At 34.2% G+C, this 22,741-nt stretch overlaps 2 protein-coding genes and 1 long non-coding RNA gene across 3 annotated transcripts in view; 2 read left to right on the top strand and 1 right to left on the bottom strand.

The window, feature by feature from the left end:
* Window positions 1-22,741, top strand: part of LOC150109831 (uncharacterized) — a 422,727-nt gene that overhangs the window by 272,446 nt on the left and 127,540 nt on the right. The window lies entirely within an intron of this gene.
* LOC150109832 (uncharacterized) overlaps window positions 1-22,741 on the bottom strand; it is a 384,154-nt gene that overhangs the window by 297,256 nt on the left and 64,157 nt on the right. The gene's annotated exons all lie outside the window — the stretch shown is intronic.
* The window catches only part of LOC150109833 (deaminated glutathione amidase-like), a 69,159-nt gene continuing 50,218 nt past the window's right edge, over window positions 3,801-22,741 (top strand). The window contains exons 1-3 of the mRNA XM_090396058.1: window positions 3,801-3,993; window positions 4,465-4,596; window positions 14,235-14,388. Coding sequence (XP_090252184.1) covers window positions 4,472-4,596; window positions 14,235-14,388 — 279 coding nt within the window. The 5' untranslated portion in view covers window positions 3,801-3,993; window positions 4,465-4,471. The remainder of the gene's footprint in view (window positions 3,994-4,464; window positions 4,597-14,234; window positions 14,389-22,741) is intronic.

Below are 22,741 nucleotides of genomic sequence, written 5' to 3'. Positions count from 1 at the left end.
AAATATTTAAGGTGAAACAATTATGCCACTACACAGTCATGTTAAAACACTACTACAGCCCAACATATAGAGTAACCAGAACAACATATCAAATAACAAGACCACAGTCAACAAACTACATAACATACTGTATAAGTACAACAATCACAATGGCAAAGCCACCCGAAACTTCTACGTACCTGACATGATAAACAAACTGCCGTTCGACAACAGAAACCTAGGAACATACAGAGAGCTGAAACAGGCACTATATAAATATTATAGCGAGAATGAAAATTAGAGCAATTCCTGTTTCTCTCTCCCCCACCACACATACACATACACAAACTTACGACAACCCCCCCTCAAAAAACTACCACTACAAGAATACAAAGAAACAAACACACCATGTCTAAATCCAACCCTATTTTCACAAAAAAAAAAAAAAAAGTTAAGCTGTAATAGCAGTCGAAGTCTTTCAAGCATGTACCAACAAACACTAAAATCAACAACTGGCTTGTGACCACTATAGGAACACAACCATGAAACCACCACCCTCTGTCATCTATTATCTTCCTCAGATAAGCTCTGCTAAGCTTCGAGGAAGAAAATTACTAACCTGCAAGTATCTGTTATACACACTTGTAATGCGTTATAAATATTATATACATATAATTACTACAGCAACTATGTATGCAATTCATCTGAGACATAAAAAAATAAAAAAAATAAAAATAAATAAATAAAAAAAAAAAAAATTCTGTATAATCCTTATTGTAAATACTGTAAATGTAAATATTATTATTGTATGTAACTTATACTGAGACATAATAAAATGTAAAAAAAAAAAAAAAAAAATTATTATTATTATTGAATTATGTGTGTATGCTGCATTACTGCATTGTATCGTGAATTATGTGCACATTGATGCCAATCCATATTTAGCTAGTTTTAAAAAAATGTATATTCATATTATAAAATGTACTCTGCATTTTGTATATCGAATTTTCGTACTGTACAGAAAAGATAATATGTTTTTCATTGTGTGTGTGCAGATACTCTGTGTGATAGAAAACCTTATCATTTTCATTGTAAAAACAAAACCAAATAAGTCGTTTATAAAAAAAAAAAAAAAAAAAAATTATTATTATTATTATTATTATTATTATTATTATATTCTAAATTCAAAAATTCTGTATAAACCTTATTGTAAATATTGTAAATATTATTATTGTATGTAATTTATACTGAGCCATAATAAAATGTTTAAAAAAAAAAATAAATATTATTATTATTATTATTGTCAATGGCTGTATAATACTTGTCATATTTCGCCTTGAAATCATTTTTTGATAAATCACATACAACTGACCGAAAAATCTATTGCACTCAATTTACGACTTTCCAAGGCAAAAATAGCCTATATCTCACTGCCTTGCCTACTACACACACTTACTCAATTTCCATGGACAATCTCTAATTTTCCTCACATTATTCAGGTACTAAAATATTTCCTTCACATCAAAACCTATAATCCTCTAAGCAGCTTATATGTGTCTATCATACCCTACCTTATCTGCAGATCAACACCACAAAGAGTTATAGAGTAGGTATCCTCCCCTCGATGAGTCTTTGGACTCCCTGGAGGTGTTACGTAATAATAATAATAATAATAAATCTGCAATCTCTCTCTCTCTCTTCATATGGAGCATCACACAGGTCTACCACCATCTTGGTCACCTCTGTATCTGCTCCACATCGTCACATCTCCAAGAACTTCAAGCGACTAAATATGTGCACAGTAATGAAGATTAGGCTTTATCAAAGGCTTATAAAGGGGAATGATAACCTGCTTATTTCTGCATGTCAGTCTGTTGGGATAGCCTGCAGGGGCGAATTCTCCATGTTTACTATGCTATGCTTGCTGCGCAAGCTCATTAATTGAGAAAGAAGTAATGTTTATTTGTTAATAAATGCATGCATTTATAAGCATTCCATTTAGGCTTTTATTTTTGTAGACAGAAGACATCTTAGGCATGCGCGGCAATAATTGAGCTTTGCATTGTGTATCGAAGGCCGATACTTGCTCGTCTAGTCAAAGCTTGCTCGGTTGTAGGAGTTTCCACGTCCTCGCAGCAGCACTGTGATTTAATGCGCATGCAAAGCCATTTTACGTCATCTCGCTCAGTTGCGTATGGCCTGTCTTAAACACAGGCCACACTCAGCCTTTGCAAGTGTGCGTGTTGCTTGGGAAAATTAAGTTACAACCAACTTTTTATGACGACGTTATTGACCACTTCATAAAGAAGAACCATAGGGTAGAATTTGTGTTCAAGTAGCTAAATTGAAAAAGATAGAATATAATTTGTAAAATAAAAATTGTATTTGTATGATTAAATGTACATAAATTTCTAAATATATAGTTTTAAATGGTCAGTAATTCATTATTCCGCTAATCAGATTTCAATCACACCTCTCACTCCCTGAATGATAACAAGAGCAAGCATGAATTTCAAGACCAGCATTCGCCCCTGATAGCCTGAGCTGTTTCAGCTCAGATGGGATTCATTTTGGTGGTATTCAAGGATCAACATGAATCCCACTGAAACATAGCCTTGCATTTTCACTTGCAAAAGGGATCTCAGCTCATCCTCAGTAATAACATATCACCAAACAGGATGATCTTTCTCTCCTTGGACTGACATTTATCACCAATCTCTTCTTGCACAAGCACATCACAGCAATACCTCCACAGCTTCTAAAAACTAGGCATTCTTTTCCTCTCAAGAAGCTATTTTACATCCATCCAGATACAATCCTCAATCAATCCTAAATCCATCCAACATTAGAATACTGTTTACATATCTAAACTTCCTTAAAATTCTTGATGCTGTCCAGAGAAAAGCAATCCGGCTCATAGCGTCTGTGCGACGCAGTGTTTCAGGTCGTTGTCTCTTCTACAGATACTCCAATGGTCACTAGTCAGTGAATTGGCAAACATCATTTTTTTTTGCTTTCTGTTTAGCCTATTAAACAAGAGCAGCAGCTGTCCAACATCCTTTTTCAGTGCAACTGCAAACTCATCAAACCTGCTTCTCATCTTCCTCATTTATTCCGTTCACCTCTGTAATAGCGTCCCCACATGATGTGTTTCCCAACAGTTTCAACCTATAGCCTTCCTTCTTTCTTAATCCATATCTGCACCTCTCACCTGGCATCGATATTCTGTCGGTTCTTAACTATTATTAATTATTTCTTCGGTTCTTAATTATTTTTTTAACCTCATACACGAGAGTACCTCTCGTGTATGAGGTTAAAAATAATAATAATAAATAAAATAAAATAAGACTCAAACAATCTAGTCGGTGTTTTTCTGTCCTTGTGGCCTACTAGAATGTCCTAACACAAGCCGACATTTCCGAATACCAGGGAGAAAAAAAATCAGCATGCTTTATTTTTTCAAACTGATTTGTTACCAGGGGATGCAATGTAACACTATCGGAATTTCGCATAATAAAAATCGGCCACTTTCACACGTGACGCCATGAGGCAATCATCTGATCTCGCTTCTGCATTGATATTCTGTTTAGAGAAGAAGATCATTAGTTTTCTTCAACAAGAAATTAAAAAACAATTTCAGTGACGAGAACACTCCCTGTGGTTTATGGCAACGCAAGTGGCACAAAATTAAATAGCAATAAGATGTTTCTCACTTTGTTACAAATAAACCATAAAACCTTATGAGAGATTAATAATTGAGAGATTGTTAATACGTATTAACCTTGTTGCATTTGGGAACCGTAGTGATAAAAAGTGAGCGAGAGGGGGAGAAAAGTCAGAATTTGCTGATTTTTCGAATCGTATTTTGGATTTGCAATTATTTCTTCTGAAATCGTTTACAGATAATGTGTATAATATTTTTTAAAGGAGATATTAGTGTTTGTTTTCAGTGAACTATAAGTTGCGTTTGTAAGTTTTCTGTTGTAAAATTGGTTTTGTGAAATTTGGAAATTGGTAAGGATATTTCCATTCTTCGTTAGTTTAATTTTAATAAAATGCCGACGAAAATAGATAAATGAATCCGTTAATATCTTCAATTGTGAGCGCTAAAGTTTTCTTAGCTCCGTGATAATGCGTTACTTGAACTCGGGAAAAATGGGGTTTTGCGGAGTACGTTATATCTAAAAAGGCTGCATACGCTTTCATTTATTCATTACTACTTTACTTCCTTTTGCTGCGATTGAACACTGATTTTCATTATATTTATTCCCTAATTGAGTACTGTTAATTACACAACTGATAATATTTATTGGATGCTTTCGATTTATGACAAAGTTAAATCTTTATGTATGTATATTTTTTATCGAAAATATTTAAATTATTGTTGAAACAGTGATGTATTTAAGCACGAAATAAATATAATAGTATCAGTGGCATCACTTCTTTATATATATATTTGTGTATTATTATTTATTTATTTTTTAGACTTCTGATGATTATCTACAGGAGTATCTGCATTCAACCACAAGTAGTCTTTAGATCATTGTTTAGAACGTATTATGGATCATTTCCTTTACATTCAAAAACAGAATTAGGACCAAAAAGTTTCAAACATAGGTAAGAGAAAGACAAGAAGACTAAATTTAAAAATCAAGATGTAAGCGGATGACATAATAAAATTAAAACAACGGATGACAGTAGAAAAACGATAAACAACAATAAGAACAATCGGTTTATCTCTTTTCAGGTGTACTGATAATGAAACCTAGCCAGCCGAAAATTTTGCAAATTTTAAGTAACTTTTCTAAAGTGTCATCCATCATTTTAATTTTATTTTTAAGAAAGATCAAAAACTAGCAACTTTATTGAGATGGCAATATTAATAGATTTTCATTAAATGTTACAGGTATTTTTCCCCCGTGCTAACCAGAGACAACGTAGTTGTCCTCTTTGGATGGATGGAAGGACCTGGGTTTGAATCCCATTCTAGAACATAACAAAGCTAGGGCTTTTACCTTTAGTTAAAGTTCACTAATCTCATATAAAAGCTGCACATTTTTTTTTTTTTTTCCAACAAGGAACTCATTCTTCCTCCCACTTCCAACACACACTAAACAAAGTAAATTACATGTGGTATCTAGTTGGTGAATGAATACATGCAAATAAAGGACAGAATATATTGGTTTAATTGCCTTGAGTAACTTCCAGCTTATTCCAGTGCTGAAAAGAAGTAATATAAATTGTTTAACAATTATAAGTTTAAAATTTATAATTATAATAAAAGAGCATAATTTTGTGTTCTATAGCTAGATGACTGTTGACTTATACTTAACTCTTAAAGCCTATTAATTAACTACTTTATGTTTTAGATAGCAGGAGAACAGATCTTGTAAGGAACATATTTGACACTTTCCTAGATGGTAGGGGTCCATGAAAAGCTATAAAATTGCATTTTTGTTAATTAATATTTATAATTTTATTTCTTGTTTTTCATATTTGAAGGTATTTTTATCTACCAGATAACATTTTCACTCACAAAATTCAGTTATTTATCTTCCTTCTTTTGATATTATAAAAATTCAGATTTACTTAGACAGGTGAATCTGAATTTTCGTTTTAAGAAAGGCAATCGACACTTTAGCAGAATATTGAAATATTAGAATGAAAGCTCTTCATCGTCATCATGAAATTCCTGACATGTATCCTCAAGGGTTGTACAGGATATCATAATAAATATGATATCATGTTATTATTATGTTGGCCAAGTGGTTAGCATATCCACTCTCCAGCCAAGGGTTGTGGGTTTGAATCTTGCCATGGGCATGGACGTTTGTGTTTGTCTGTGAAAATAATACTAGTGGTGATGGCAGATGGTAGATGGCGATGATGCAGTTGCAGTTCATTAGATGGTGAGATAGAGAGTTATAGAGTAGGTGCCCTCCCTTGACAAGTCTTTGGACTCCCTGGAGGTGTCATGTAATAATAATAATACTGATAGTACTACATGAAGAACTTACATCATTACTAACTTCCTGTCAACAATTTCCTCCAAATCAATTTATTATCTATCAAGACTCCAACATTATCAAATCTTATATTTCTGTCTTTTATAATCCTCTATAAATCCTAAATCCATCAAACATTAGAATACTGTTTACATATCTAAACTTTTATTGTATCAATCCACCGATATCAGTGATGGCGAACCTATGACAAGCATGTCAGCACTGACACACTTGAGGGTTTCAGATGACACACCTTGGATGTTGAAAAATATTGGTATTCTGATGAAAAAGCTATGATAAATCGTGTAAGATCGCTCTCAGTTAAAGCGAAGGTAGTTTTGTTCATTGAAAGAACTTTCTACCAGTAGTCAGCAACAGAAAAGTCATTAAATGTAATAAAAGTTTGTAATTTCAGTTTATTAAATTAATTGTATAATATGAATTCATAAATTTTATATCAATATCCTATTAAATAAATAGCCTAATATGATATAAGTCACTATCTATGATTATGCAGTTACATTTATAATGCATGTATGCAAGTGGCACATCAACAACATCAATATTTAAAAAAAAAGAAAGTCTGACACACCTGGGTAAAAAGGTTCGCCATCACTGACCTATGTCTTGGTCTTCTCTGGGTCTTTTTCCTACCAACCTGGTAAAGAACACTTGTTTTGCTAATCTTTTCTCTTTCATTCTGTTTAAGTGACCATGCTACCTGAGATTAGTTCTGCTAACACATTCCTGGATGCTAACAATGTCAAGTTCTTTCCTAATATCCTAATTTTTAATATGATATTGCCATTGATGCCATCTGTTCATGCCTCTAATCTTTCTCAGGACCATCGTATCTTTGTTTTATTTCTAACACAGCTCCCAGATCCACAAGTAAAATTGGCTCGAACATGGTCTTGTATACAGCTAATTTAGTGTTTTGAATAATTTCTCTCTTATTCCATATAAATTTATTCAGTTGACTTCCTACCATACTGGCTTTGTTGATTCTGTTATCTTCTTCTTTGGTGCATCAATCCGAAGATTGGTAAATATAGCAGCACATCACAACATCCTGTCTTGTGACCTTCTTTTTATCTCTTCATAACTCTTAGCGCCAGTTAGTATCATTATGTTATTTATATATGAAATTCTTGGTCTGCCTTGTGGCCTCTTTCCTTCTACAGTCCCCTCCATTTCTGTAATCAGTCTCCCCATGCCTCAAATGGTGTCCAATTAGGCTTTTTCTTCTCTTATTGATGTGTTTCATTAATGACCGTTCTTCATGAACTATATTTAGAACTTCTGTATTGTCATATTTAATTTATCATCTTCACTAAAAACTGTGCTAAATACCTGAAATATTTTACTTAACTGTCTCATGAATGATGAAGCAGTTAATCTTTTCTATGTTCTGCCTATTAACATTGTCTTGTTATTATTGATTTCCATACAAAATTTATTATAACAGTTATTCAGTTTAGTCAGGGAATCTTGCAGACTTGTACTGCAAGATTGTACTTTTATTTTATTTCAAGACTTGTACTTATATTTAAAAGTATAACATCTGCATAAAGTAAAGAGCTGAGTTCAACATCTCCAATTTTGATATGAGGTTTAATACTGCTTTCCTTCATAATGTGATCCATATAGATAATGAATAACAGAGGGGATAATGTACACACTTGTCTGACACCTGATTTAACATCAAACTATCTTCCTGTTGTTCCTTCTAACTGCTGACTTACAACTCAAATAAAGACTAAAGACACCATATAACCGTATTGTTTTGAAGAGCTTTTCTGTTGGCACATTGTCATATGCCTTTTGCAAGTCTACAAAACTTAAATACTAATCTTTGTTATACTCCCACGATTTCTCAACTATTCGCTGTAAAGTGAAAATCTGATCCTGATAGCCTCTATTTTGCCTGAATCTAGTTTGTTCTTTGCCAAGTTTCTCTTCCACAATCCTTCTCAACTTTCTCAAGTACACTTGCATAGACCTTACCAGGAACACTCAGTAGAGAAATACCTCTGTAATTCTCATATTCAGTTTTATTTCCATTTTTGTATATGGATACTATGAGATCTGTACTCCAATCATCTGGAATTCATCCCTCTGTCCAGGCCTTCTGAACTATTCAGAGTGCAGCAACTGCAAGACTTTTATACCTCCATATTTGAGCATTTCTGGTTTGAATATCTACTCCTGTTACCTTTCCACATTTCAGGCTTTGATGGCCTTTTCTACTTCAAGTATGGATATGTAGTCCTGATTGTGTTTTTTACCACTATGCTGTCAATGCTTGTTTCATTTAGCAATTTTTCAAAGTAATTACTCCGTACATCAAGGATATCTTTTTCTCCAGTTTTCATGTCACCTTTGTCATCTCTAATACCTTTCACAGCATTCTTTCCTCCATTTCTGAGCTTTTTGAATAGTCTCCAGAATATTTTGTCACCTTCCTGATATTTGTTTTCTGTGTCCTTACCAAAGTCTTCCCATGACGTTTGTTTAGCTAGTTTTACAATGTTTAGTTTTCTTACATTTGTCTCTGTATTCTCTAAGAGCATAAGCTGACTTATTTGCCAGGAACTTTCGATATGCTTTCTTCTTCTTTTCCTTCACTGCCTCTTTAACTTCCTGTGTCCACCATGGAGTTCTGATTTTTCTATCTTTACAGATAACCTCTCTTGTTGAATCAACCAATGTTTTCTTAAGGGTGGCTTGCTACTGAATTTCCAAGATTTGGTTCCTGTTCTCAAATGCTTTCATTTTTTCTGGATTATGTTTGTGTATTTTAGTCTACAGTTCACATCTGAGAGCTGCTCAACTTTTATTCACTTTAAAACTTTTTTACATATTCTTCTTTTCAAACTGAAATTCAATTTTATCCTGCTCAAGACTAAATAGTGATCACTTTCAATTTCTGATCCTATGTACACTCTAGTGTCCTGCACCAGTGGGAAAACATTGCTATCAACAATAACATAGTCAGTAAGACTTTTCTTATTCTTTGCCTCTTCTGTCCATGTGAATTTATGCACATTTTTATGTTAGAACATTACTATCACATAGTAATAATAATATAGTAATATACTAATATATCCTCATAAGAAACATTTCACAGACCTACAATAATCTTTATCACCAGTGCATGTCCTTAACAGAAATCCAAAGGAATGCACTTTCCAAATACAATTTTATTAGGATTTAAACATTTATTTTATTAATCAATTTTACAATGATAATTAATAGTATTACAATTAATGATATTTATTACAAACTTTTAATTTCTATTATTATTATGGGAATCTTCATGGAGTTAGAAAACTCATCACAGAAGATTGACATACTGGCCATTATTCACACAAGCCCTATCATGCTTCTCCTTAAATTCATTCACAGATGAAGCGCTCACAATTACCTCTGGCAATCCATTCCACACATTCACCACCGTCCAAGTAAAAAATCTCGTCCTAATCCCCTTGTTAACCACACTCTTACACAATTTCAGGGATGACCCCTCGTTCTCTTTCTTCCTGCACTGTACAGAAAAAAAAGTCATCATTATCAATCCTATAAAGCCCCTTTAATAACTTGTGTGCTTCTATCATATCTACTCTCTTATGCTTATCAGCTCGTTTTTGGAGCCCACAGACTTCCAGTCTATCCTCATAAGAAACATTTCACAGACCTACAATAATCTTTGTAACTTACCTCTACATCTTCTTCACACCTTATTCATCTCCAAGGAATCCAGGTCTGTGTGCATTACTCCCATGTGGCCTTATTAATGCCTTATAATGTGGAACAATAACTTCCATATCCCTGCTTGCTAATGTGTTCTTCAGCAAGCATACAATTTGATGTGCTGTTTTTCCACATTTGCAATATGCCCTTTAAACTTCAGTTCTCTGTTCACAATCCCCCCTCCTTCCCTCAAAGAATTAGAATTTTCTAGATATAATAGTACAACTAGATATGTTTGCTTATAGATTAAGCTAGATAACTGTGAAAAGAATGTAGAATGTATGGAAAGTAGAAACCAATCCAGTGCCTAATCCTCATCCTCTTTTTGTGTCTTGTTATTAGATATCTGCAAGGAGGATGGGCTAACTGATAATTAGAAAATTAACATTTTCTGATTATCATTTAGCAGTAACTTATCTGTTTGTGTTTTTTTATATTGATAATACTAATTATGTCAAAATGGCACTTCTTTAATTCCTCTGATAGTTCTACTGCTTTTCCCTTGATACTTCTCACCTGTCTTACCTGTGACAGGTGAGACACATCTCTTTTCCAGTGAGAATAGAAGTAATAACATACTTCTATTCTGATGAAAATGAGTTTGTTTCAACAGTTGACTTTTCAACATCCTGGTTTTTTTGATGAAAACAATGACAGCATTGTTGAACTAAATGTGTTGAGATAGCATAATGTTTCCTTATATTGTACTGTTATTTTTTACCTATTATTTTTGTTCTAAATAATAGTACATAATTTATTCAATTCATATGGTCATTCTTATCAACCAGTTTAGAGATTATCCAATCTTAGGGATTCTAATGTGAATATATCATGGCTGTTTTTGTCTACCATGTATGTCAGTTGCATTTCATACACTTGTTTGTTGTTTTTTCCACAAAATATGAATAATTGAGAGAAAATATTCTGCCATTCACTATTAAAGACTAGCTGATTTAGCTTTACTCTAACAAAAAAAAACAACAACCTTATATCTCTTTTCCATAAAAGCAACATATAATGAGCCACTTGATCTCATTGTCATTTTCTGCTTTCATGCGATATTTTGTGTGTAAATATGATTAGCTTGAATTTTTTCAAAAATTAAAACTGTCTTAAAATCATTGAATTATTTTTTAATTATAAATTAGAGTTACAAAGAACTTAATTGATGGTTTTAATAAAAATATAATTTTTTTATATATATAAATAATTAAAAAATTAAACTAATACAGGTAACCCTCATATAACGCAGATGTTAGGTTCCATAGAAATGCTGCGTTATATAAAGCGCGTTATGCAAGACTTAGATCACATAGAAAAAGTAGGGTTAGGTTCTGAAATAATTTTTTTTTAAAAAATTATATAAATAATAATGACATATCCAACAAAAACAATATTTTTATTTAATTCATGTAAGTTAAGAAAACAAATTATGAGACAAATGCATAGTACAAAATTATAAAAATTGCAAATTGTACATAAATTTCATTGCACATAATGTATAAATGTTTTAGACACTATAAAATAAAGCGCATATTTTAATTATCATCACTGTCTTCAGAAATAACATTTCTTTAACGGGAATAAATGCAACAATTTTTGCTCCAGAATTTTGAATTTTGTTCCAGAACGGCTTCAGGCCATATATTTTTAGTTATCAAGAAGTCAGTAATAAGACTTTGCTTACCACCATGCTGCAATTTTTTTATTAAGTTCATAATATGGAGCTAAACAAATATCCAATTGTCTCATGAATTTTCCTGAGCACTCCATTGAGGGATCATTATCCGTAAAATAACTTTCTTGCCAATTCCAATCCTTCTGCTAATTTCTTTAAACTGAATTCTTTAACGGATTCATCAGAATCTTTGCCAGAACTTTCCCCACCATTCGGTTCGATGCAATCTATTAATTGTACCAGTTCCTCCTCATTTATATCTGTTTCTCCATCAATTAATTCACTAATTTCGTTTTCAACCATATCGCAAAAGCCCTCTCCACCAAAAATGTGTGCGATGCTTATTATACAACATAGCTCGGCATCCACTGGAGGTACGAAATTTTGTTCCAGAATGGCTTCAGGCCATATTTTTTTCCAGCAAGCATTCAGTGTAGTGGGTTGTAATTCCTTAATGGACAGAGAAACAATTTTCACACAGTTCAATATTGAAAACTCTTTCCACGCTTGAGGCAGTGTCATGTTTTGATTAGATTATATTTTTACAAAATTAATTGGAATGTTCGCTGAATATAATATGACTTAAATGTTGATATTATTCCTTGGTTGAGTGGTTGAATAAGTGAAGTAGTATTAGGTGGTAAAAAAGTTATTTTAATATTCGGATGGCTTAAATTTGTTGGGTGGTCTGGTGCGTTATCTAAAATTAGTAGAATTTTGAAGTTGATATTCTTTTTCTTTGTATAACTTTCTACATCGGGTATAAAACACTTGAAAACCCAATTTTCGAACAGCTAGCTGTAACCCATGCCTTTTTGTTGGCCTGCTAATAAACAGGTAGGGTGGACTTGTCGAGCCCTTTCATCGCACGAGGATTTGCAGATCAGTTAATAAACATAGGTTTTTTCATGTAATCACCTGATGCTACAAAACAGTAGAGTAATTCTATCTTTGGAAACTTTGAATCCAGGAGCTGATCTTTCATTTTGCGAAATATAGGTGCGTTTTGGCATTTTTTTCCCAATGCAGCCCAGATTCATCCGCATTGAACAACTGGTCTGCACTATAACCACCTTCTTCAATAACTTTTAAAAGTTCTGCTGGGTATTTCCTGGCAGCTTCAGCATCTGCTGATGCTGATTCTCCCTGGAGTTTAAGATTATACAACGAAAACTGCTTTTTAAAGTTTTCAAACCAACCCTTACCGGTACAAAATCCATGCTGACAGATTTCTTCTGAAAAATCTTGATCAAGTTATTTTAAATGTTTATAAACTTTGAGAGCTTTTTACTTAGTGTCCATCCAAAGGAATTTTCTTTTGAGTGCAGTCTTCTATCCAAATCATTAGAGATTTCTCCATTTTTACTATTAGAACGTTGCGTAACACTTTCTCGGATTTTATATTCATTTTGTTTGATTGTTCGAATTGTTGATTCATTTAAATTAAGAGTCCTTGCAACAACTCCTGGTTTTTCTCCAATTTTCAACCGATCCAAGATTTTACTTTTTTCTTCGAGAGAGAAGAAATTCCTCATCAATGTTGGTTTTTTCCCTTTCGTTGTAGTTTTAGTGGCCATTACAATAAAAATAAACTTTTACATAAAAAAAAAAAGCATTACATATGTAACTCATCAGAAAATAAACTGCTCAGCTTGAGAATAACACACTTATGATTTTTAATGGTCTTTTGTGGCAGAAAACGAAGAAAACTTTTCAACAATAAACACTTTATACAGTAAACCCTAGCGAACCTATAGCACTCGTGCCAGAGGTGGCAAGTCTGAAAATTTTGCTGGCACGTCATACAGATGATATCCTTTTATACGCTTATAAATTATTCAACTGTTTTTAATGATTACAATACATACAAGTTGAATTTTGTTTTACACAAGAGAGCAGCTATAAAGATGTGCATATGATTGGTGCGGTATTAACAAAAGCTCGCGCCACCCAAAGACAAAGGCAACCAACAACTGTTGAGTTGAAATGCTAATTCTGTTCAATCGAATTCCATAACATCTGAAACTGTCATAACAAAATTCATTATTAGTTTTAACACATTCGCGACAGGGTGTCGTTTATCGTTCTGACGGAACTTCTCATTACCGACTGGCTCAACTCACACAAAAGTTTCAACCCTTGGTTGAATTTTATGGCTGCTTGTTTGCGTTTGAGGTGGCAGGCAAACTCACACACTCATTATATGGCATGTTTCAATTCTTGGTAGAATTTTATTTTAAGTTAGCCTTTGTGATCTGTCATAATGACATCGAGAATTTCAAATGCAATAAAACAAACACTTATTTCATAATTGAAAAATTGGACAATAGTCTTTAGTTAGATACTGTGTTTCGGTGCAACATATGGTTTTGCTCAAGTCTATACAGCATAGTTTCTGTGAGAAGGGACATGTGATTCATTAGTTAGCGCTGTTTTTATTCCAGCTGTCTCTAATTGCACTATTTGTTGAGAATTACACAGACTGCAAAAGCCTCTGTACAGTACATTATTCACTGATAGAATAAAACTAAATTTGATACTTATAGCTACGTGCGTGATACGGGCAGACACAAATTTAACGAAGATAAAATTTGATTTTTAAGTCCTGCGGTGAAAAATATACAAAAAAATAAAGAGTTACTAGAAATTGTAGACCATGTTATATCGAAACCGCATTGAACAAGGGTTACTACAATTTGTAAACCGTGTTGTATAACTACCGCATTATACGAGGGTTACCTGTACATTTAATCCTTCTAAAGGAAGATTAAATGTCTGATATTATTGGCAGTATATTAGATACATCAATGTATTGTTAGGTTAAAGATATTTTCATCCAGAATGAATTCAAATTTGGCAACGTCACAAGACTCCTTAGTTGCTGTATGCCAGATGACATCTACATCTAATAAAGAAGAAAACTTTAAGATATGCAAAAATCTCATTGAGACTGCTAGATCAAGAGGTGCTAAGGTATTTAAAATAACAAAATACATTTCATAATTTTTAAATTTATTTCCAATAATGTTATTTTTTTCTTTTTTCTTTAAAAAATCTTAATAAAGATAAAATAAACATGAAGTCTTGTTCTGTTTGCATTATTTTATTATTATGATGATGATTATTGTTATCATACAGTACTTCCATGGAGTCCAAAGACTCATCGTGGGAGACCCAAACTATCTATCATACCTCTCCTTGAACCAATTAATTGACAAAGCACTCACAACTGACTCTGGCAAAAAAATCTAGTCCACATCCCTACTAACCACACCATTATTCAACTTCAAGGGATGACATCTTGTTCTGGCCCCCTCTAGCCACTGAAACATTTCCTCTCATCAATCCTATAAAACCCCTTTAAGCAGCTTAAATGTCTCTATCATATCCCCTCTTTTTCTCCTGTCAACCAACTTCTGCAATCCACACACCTTCAATCTATTCTCATAAGGAACATTCCACGAATCACTAGCCTCTGAATCTTCTCCACTGCTTCCTCATACCCAAAAAACCCAAGAGACCAGACCTGAGTACAGCCAGATGTGGTCATATCAAAGCCTTATAAAAAGGGATAACTTCCATATCTCTACTTGTTAGTTTGTTCTTCAATAGCCAAGTAATCGTATAGGCTACCTTTGCAACCCAAGCAATATGCCCTCTAAGCTTTAACTCTCTGTCTATCACTACCCCTAAATCTCTAACTTCATCTGTTTCCTGGAGTACAGTTCCAACAATGTGGTACACAGCTTGTAATCTATATCCTCTGTCCAAAAAGAAACCCAACTTTTCGAAAATAGAAGAAACTAGTGGTGCCACCAGTTGTATCTTTTTTTGTCGAAAGAGGCAACCTTCATTAGTGTTGTGTCAACTGTTTATGACATTTGTTTCATTAGAAGCCGAGTTATAGTGCCAAAAGTGACGGTGTGTTTTGATGAGCGGTCGGAAAATGAGTTTCAAACAAAGAGCTGCGATTAACTTTTGTGTTAAACTTGTTAAAAGTTTTACCAAATTGCATCAAATACTTCAAAAAACATACGGTGATGAATGCTTATCCCATACTCAAGTTTATGAGTGGTTTAAGTGATTTCAAAGTGGTCGTGAGACGCTTGAGGACGACGGAAAGCTGGGCCTTCCAAAAACTGGAGTGAGTGAAGTTAACATCCAAAAAGTGCATGATTTCATCAAAGAAAACATGAAATCATCCATGTTATTAATTGAAGATGAATTGGAGATTCCAAAATCAACTGTGCACAACATTTTGACCAAGAGTTTAGGCCTTCATAAATTGAATTTGCCATTTTCCCCACAAGTTGACCTATTACCAAAAAATGTATCAAATTGAACACTGCAAGGACCTCATTAAAACCACTCGTAAGGACTCAAACTTTCTTGAAACAATCATTACTGGTGACAAAACATGGTGTTTTGAATATGAGCCCGAAACAAAGTGCCAGAGTTCTGAGCGGAGACCACCAGAAGAGGGGCATTCGAAAAAAAATCGCTTGGAGAAGTCAAAAGTAAAAACAATGCTGATTTGTTTCTGTGATTCCAAGGGCATTATCAACAAAGAATTCGTTCCACCTGGCCAAACGGTCAATTTGTGAGTTTTATCTCTAAGTGTTGAAGTGATTGATAGTGAGAATTCATCATATATGACATGAATATCATGATGCAGGCAGCTGGTCACGTTTGCACGATAATGCACCATCTCATCGTTCGAACATTGTGAGACAGTTTTTGAGCAAAAACCAAGTTTGTGTGTTGAATCACTCGCCGTATTCACCTGATTTAGCGCCCTGTGACTTTTTTCTCTTCCCCCGACTTCATTTGCCGATGAAAGGAAAGCGATATGCCACCATTGAAAATGTTCAGGCAGCAGTAACCACGATCCTCAACAGTATCCCAAAAACCGTTATGAAAAACTCATTTAACGAATTAATTGACCATGCCAAATGCTGTATCGAAGCTGAGGGAGAGTATATTGATTGAAATAAATTATTTGAATAACTATAATTGGCCTGTGTTTTATATTCTATCAAAAGTTTGGTTTCTTTTTTGGATAGAGGGTATATTTATCCCAAAATGCATATTTTACATTTCTCCACATTAAACTGATACCCATTATCTTTCACCCATACTGACAGTCTATAAATATCTTCCTGCAAGCTCTCCACATCACTTTGATTAACTAGTACTCTACCTAATTTTGCATTATCAGCGAACAACTGAATATTTCCTTTCAGGTTATTTCCTATATCATTTATGTACAAATTAAATAGTTTAGTGGTCCCGTTTTTGCCTTGATTCTGCACCACCATATACCACTTTTTTGATATCTGTCAAGCAGCCACCCACTTACCCACACAACCAGTTGAAAGTTTATTTTTCATTTGGTTAGAATATAATAAATTTAGTTTAATCCTTTATCCAAGTGTGAGCAAACAAAGTTTGCACCTGAAAGTATCTTCAGGACTGGGGTAAGGTAGTGCAACATCAGGTCACTCCTTGCAAAGGTGGAGCAAGCTACTAACACTCCTATCTCAGTATCTCCCATAATGCAAAACACATCTCCTTGCAGATATGTCTAATGTTATGCATTAAGGGAAGGGCCACAACCCAGACTAGTTTCGACCTTTATTGAGGTCTCTTCAGTGGGAGCCAGGCCCAAGTGGAGATACCAGCCAGAAATATTAGCAGGTCATCTCTACATATAGGCGTTTCCAAATGGTGTGCCACCTTTTTAATATAAGTTACTCCGGATTTAGAGAAAGATGTTGAAAGTTTATTTTTCACTTGGTTAGAATATAATAAATTTATGGTATCTCCACTTGGGCCTGGCTCCCACTGAAGAGACCTCAATAAAGGTCGAAACTAGTCTGGGTTGTGGCCCTATTAACAAATTATCTTCCCATTTTCCTTCTCCTAAAGACAAACGCTCAACTATATCTCTTCCTGGAGTTTATCAAATTCCCTGCAACTGTGATCTCTCCTATTTTGGACAAACTGGACGTTTTCTTGAAAAAAGAATCCAAGAACATCAATCCTCCATTCATCACAACAAACCTGAAAAATCTGGATTGGCTCAGCACAGGATTGAAACTAACCACAAGATCCTTTGATCAAAAACTCGCCTCTTACATAGATCCCGTTATAAATTTGAATTTATTCAAAGAAAGCGTAGAGGCCTTACTCCATCGTCCTAACCTGAATCGGAATGACTGTATATCTATATCAAAAATCTGGGAAAGTCCAATCAGGATAACTCATTAATTCATATTAATTTTATGTTATTTAATATTATTAATTAATATCTTTATTTCAATCATGTCTCTGCTTAAAAATATTCCCTTTAATACTTAGTGATATAACATCACGTGGCTTGTTCTATTTTTAAATGATCTATTGTTAGTATTCCACTTTGTATTTTTTTAAAAACTGTTCTTGTAGTGCCACTGAAGATGGTCTGCTATTTCCAGACCGAAATATTTGGTTAATTAAATATCTTTCTTGTGTTTACGTGCATATATTATTCATTCATACAGTATCATATTTTTATCTACCCATTCTTGAATTCTCTTTTTGACCAATCTTTTTCAGTAGTTTTACCACCACACCTGAGATTCTGATTGGTCTATAATTTGCTACTACAGTCTTAAAACCTCCCTTATTCATGGGAATTATTTTGTCCTCTTTCCATTCCCTTTTGAACTCTACCAGAGCTGAGACTTAAATTCAAGAGCTTAGTCAGGGCATTGCCAGTTCCCTTGCACATTCTTGCAAGATCCAGGCTGATATCCCATCTAATCCCACAGCTATATTTACATTGAGATTCTGCAATATCCTAAGAACTTCCAATTTCATTCACCTCAGCAGTTACTCTATTGTAAAAAATTAGTTAATTACTAAGGCATGACTGACCCCTTCACAAAGCCATGTTGACCTTCATACAATATCGTATTTTTATCTACCCATTCTTGAATTCTCTTTTTGACTAATTTTTCTAGTACTTTTATGACTACACCTGAGATACTGATTGGTCTGTAATTTGCTACTGTAGTCTTAAAAACTCCTTTATGCAAGGGAATTATTTGCCTCTTTCCACTCCCTTGGAACTCTGCTAGAGCTGAGACTTATATTAAAGATCTAAGTCAGAGGCATTGCCAGTTCCCTTGCACATTCTTGGTAAACCCTAGCTGATATAGATAATAATAAACATTATCTCTGTTAGAATGCATCTTGCTTCCCTTGATGAGTCTTGATTCCAGGAAGTGTTTGTATAATAATAATAAATCTATCAAATCCCACAGCTGTATTTACATTGAAATTCTGCAATATCCTAAGGCCTTCCAATTATTATTATTATTATTATTCCTGATACCTCCAAGGAGTCCGAAGACTCATCGCGGGAGGACATCTACAACTGTCTCTACACCTAACCGCTACTACGAATAATCTCCATCAACGCCATCTACCGCCCACCTCCAACACCATCACACCTAGTAATTTTTGTCTGTAAATTGCGTGTGTTCTGAAGGGCCGATTTGTATGTATGTGGGATGAAAAACCCGAGTTTCCGGGAGAAAAAACCCTGCTACCTCCGTATGAGATCGGCTAACTAATTCATCCATCTTTGTTCCTACATTAGTATCTGTCACATATGTTAAAGTAGTAACCTCACCAAGATGATATACCCTTGCAAAGTAGTTACTCAGTAACTAAAAATTAACTATTTTATCTGCTTCTCTCACCTCATGATAATCATCACTCATTAAGGTTCCATAGTCATCCTCTTCCATAGTGATTCTTCCTTTTACCACATAATGAGAGAACTCTTTGGGATTTCCTTTGACCTGTTATGCTAAATTCTTCTCATAATCTGATTTTGCCTTTCTTACCATTCTGGTCACCTTTTTATGTGTGAGCCTAGTACTGTTCGTGAGTTTACTGGTGACCTTTCTCTTTATATATCCTCCACAGCATTTTCTTCTTCTGCAGCTCTGTGCTTAATGATATCACTCATCCTACCTGATTAACCCTCCTTACCTTAAGTATACAATTTAATATTGCTTCCTCTCCTGTCCTGTCATGTGTCTTCTCCCTCCAGGAGATTGACTACCATGTGTCTCCACCATGTCCTATTCTGCACCTCTCTGTTGCATTCCTCATATGAGAGATAGGTTCCAGTCTTCTGTATTTTGCATCCACTCCAGTCTTTGTCTTCCTCTCTTTCCCTCAACAGTTCCTTCGAGAAGTGTCCTTTCTTTTAGTGTTACATTTTACATTATGGATTTTACAACTGTGTTATATAACTAACTATTTTTATCATCCTGACCCAGGAACCTTCCTATCTAAGAACAACTATAAACAGGACCGTAGTAAATCCAGGATCCTAAATCAAAAATAACAATTGTAATACTAAAAATAGGACATCATTGTTACTGAAAGAAAACTATCTATAAGAAAAAATGTTTATTCATGTTATCTTAAATTCAATCTAGCGTGATGTAATTTATAAATATATACATATATTTTTTTTTTCACTAGAGGTCATGCCAGTAGAATAACATGACCAAATCATTGTTTCTCTAGCTTACGGTTTGTAATGCAACTCAGCTTGTCTTGTATATTTGTGTATGCTCCAGATGATGATCTTGATATGAAGATCGAATTGTCGGGATAATAAAAAGAGTTAGTTATAACACGGTTGTAAAATCCATAATTTCGAAAATGAATTCGAGAAGTGTCCTTTGTAGGCAGTTATGTCTCAGAATATGTCCAAAATAGCTGACTTTTCTCTTTTTAATTTCTTTCATCAGGCTCCTGTTTATGCCTACCATCTCTAGTACCTCTTCATTTGTCTTTTTGTCTTTCCATGATATCCTCATAATTCTTCACACATCCACATTTCAAAGGCCTCCAGTTTTTTCATGCTCAGATTGGAGAGTGTCCATGTCTCTACTCCATATAATAATGTAGACCATATGTAGCATTTGGAGATTCTTAATCTTGTTTTCAGCGTTAATTCTCAAGATGTTAGTAGATTTTTCATACTGTCGAAAGTTGACCTTGCAATTTCAATCCTTTTTCTAATTTCATCTTCTGTCCTGCCATTTTCTGTGATCAAGTGTCCGAGGTATATGTATGTTTGCACCTGTTCTAATTTATTTCTTTTTATATTGATGCATATTTTTGGTATTTCTTCCTCTTGATATTGCTTCCTCTAGATGATTGCTAATTATATCCCATGTACTACTACCTACCTTGTAGTTCCACAAATACCCCCTTCTTGGTAGATTATTCCTCATATTATACAATCTCCCAAGTCAAGGCTGCATGGTCACTTTCGCCAATTGGAGACAATGTTGTCACCTTGGCTATGGATAGCTCTTCTGATCCTATGACCAAGTCCAATACTCTCCCACCCCTAGTTCCCTCCATTCATGCTGCCTTAAGTAATTATCTCTTAGCAGGTGTATAAATTTCATTACCTTCCTTCCATGTGATCTTTCTTCCTTCTAGTTTATATATTCATAGTACTCATTGTACTAATTTGGTGATGCATGTCTTCCAGATCATCTGTGGAACTTCCTGGCATATGGCAAGAACCAACTGTATATTTTGTCTTACTGGCCTTAATCTTACACCAGATTCAAATGAAAAGCCACCCACTGTCTCCTATTCTTTTTGTCTGCAATTCATCTGCTATCATCAGCACTACTTCCCCCCCCCCATCCTATCTTCTCTACTGAAAATGCTAAATCCTTCATATTCAATCCCTATAACTACATCATCTGCTGTTAGCCAAGTCTCACTAATGCCTATAACTTTTGGCAAGGTTCTTCTGGCTTTAGTATATAGAGCTGCAGCATCCCTTCAGCATCCCTTTAATCTCCTACTCACCTTTACTTTCTGAATTGACTACCCTATTCAATATTTTTGCTTGAGACTAGATTCCTCACTTGGTCATTCTCGCACTCATTTGCTTCATGGGTGGGTGCTTTCACACAAACTCACTTGCTTCTACCCTAATTGCTTAAGTTTCCCTGAATTTGCACTTATTATTGTTTTACTACAAGACCTCATGGAGTCAAAGACTCATCTGGGAGTCCTTTTATCACACACAGCTCATCATACCGTGTCTTAAATGGGATCCAGAAAAGTCGCCCCCCAGCATTTTGCCCCTGTAGATAATGAGTAAGCTACAAAAATGTAAATAATACACCTAATTTTTTAATAATTCTAATTTATTTTGTTGTAATAGAATAAATGCACATTATTATTGTTTAAAACTCGAAATTGTATCCAATGCCTCCAAGGCAGAGCTTTCCAAACTGTGTGTGGCGACACGTTAGTGTGTTGGCTGCAGTGTGAAAGTGTGTCGCGTGAACATAAAGCGTTAAACAGAATAATTGCTGAAAATTTCCACAGCAGAATCCATTTCGCAAAGTACCGGTATGACTTTTAGTTAGCGCCGTTAAAGAAGATATTTGGTCAACCGCTCAGAACCCCCTCCCTGAGCCTATACCGACTTGCATGCAACCATCACCATCAGTTTCGTTTTCGTTTGGGTTTTCAATAGTTCATTCAAGTATGAGTGACAGTAAATGTAAACAGAAGCTAAGTTGTGCAGAGCCGCACTAAAGAGTCCCAAAAATACTTTACTTTAAATAGAATGTAATTGCAAGATGTTTTACGTTCTAGAATTTAAATTTCACTTTCAAAATTTTATATACAAACTATCTTTTAATTATTTTTAACCTTTAAGAATATTTCATATCAATATATTTCAATAAATAATGGAGAATAAATGCAGCTGAATTCATCTCTGTGGTTTTATCATGTAGTAGTCACTCGGTTTTATTATCGTTCAACCAATAAAAATAAAGCACCCCAGTTATTCATACAAATTTTATATTTATTGATGTTTATTCTAACTGCAACGTGAATAAGCGAAGAGCTAGTGCTTTTATTTTATGTTTAGTTACTGTTAAAGCTTTACAATAAATTCACACAGTTTTATTTATCAAATTGGTGTTGAATTACTCATAAAATGGATAAGTTTCTAATTAATAAAAGAAAAGCTGAAGGTGACATTTGTGATGAACAAAATGTATCGACTGTAGAGGAAACTACATAAGAATCAACTGTTGAACGGTCTGTATTAATACGGAAGAACTGTAAAGGAACATTTTCCACGGCTCGTTTATACAGTAAAGATTATATGAAATTGGAGTTCACATTTTCTGGTATGAAAACCATCCTTGTCCCCAATGTTTAGTTTGTGGGGTGATACTTGCAAATGAAAGTATGGTACCAAACAAATTAA

The sequence above is a fragment of the Typopeltis vanoorti genome, chromosome 1 (genome assembly GCF_054136105.1).
Source record: "Typopeltis vanoorti isolate ZY-2024b chromosome 1, IOZ_Tvanoo_1.0, whole genome shotgun sequence".
NCBI lineage: Eukaryota > Metazoa > Arthropoda > Arachnida > Uropygi > Thelyphonidae > Typopeltis > Typopeltis vanoorti.
The sequence above is the reverse complement of the archived record's forward strand: the minus strand, read 5'-3'. Positions and strand labels throughout refer to the sequence as shown.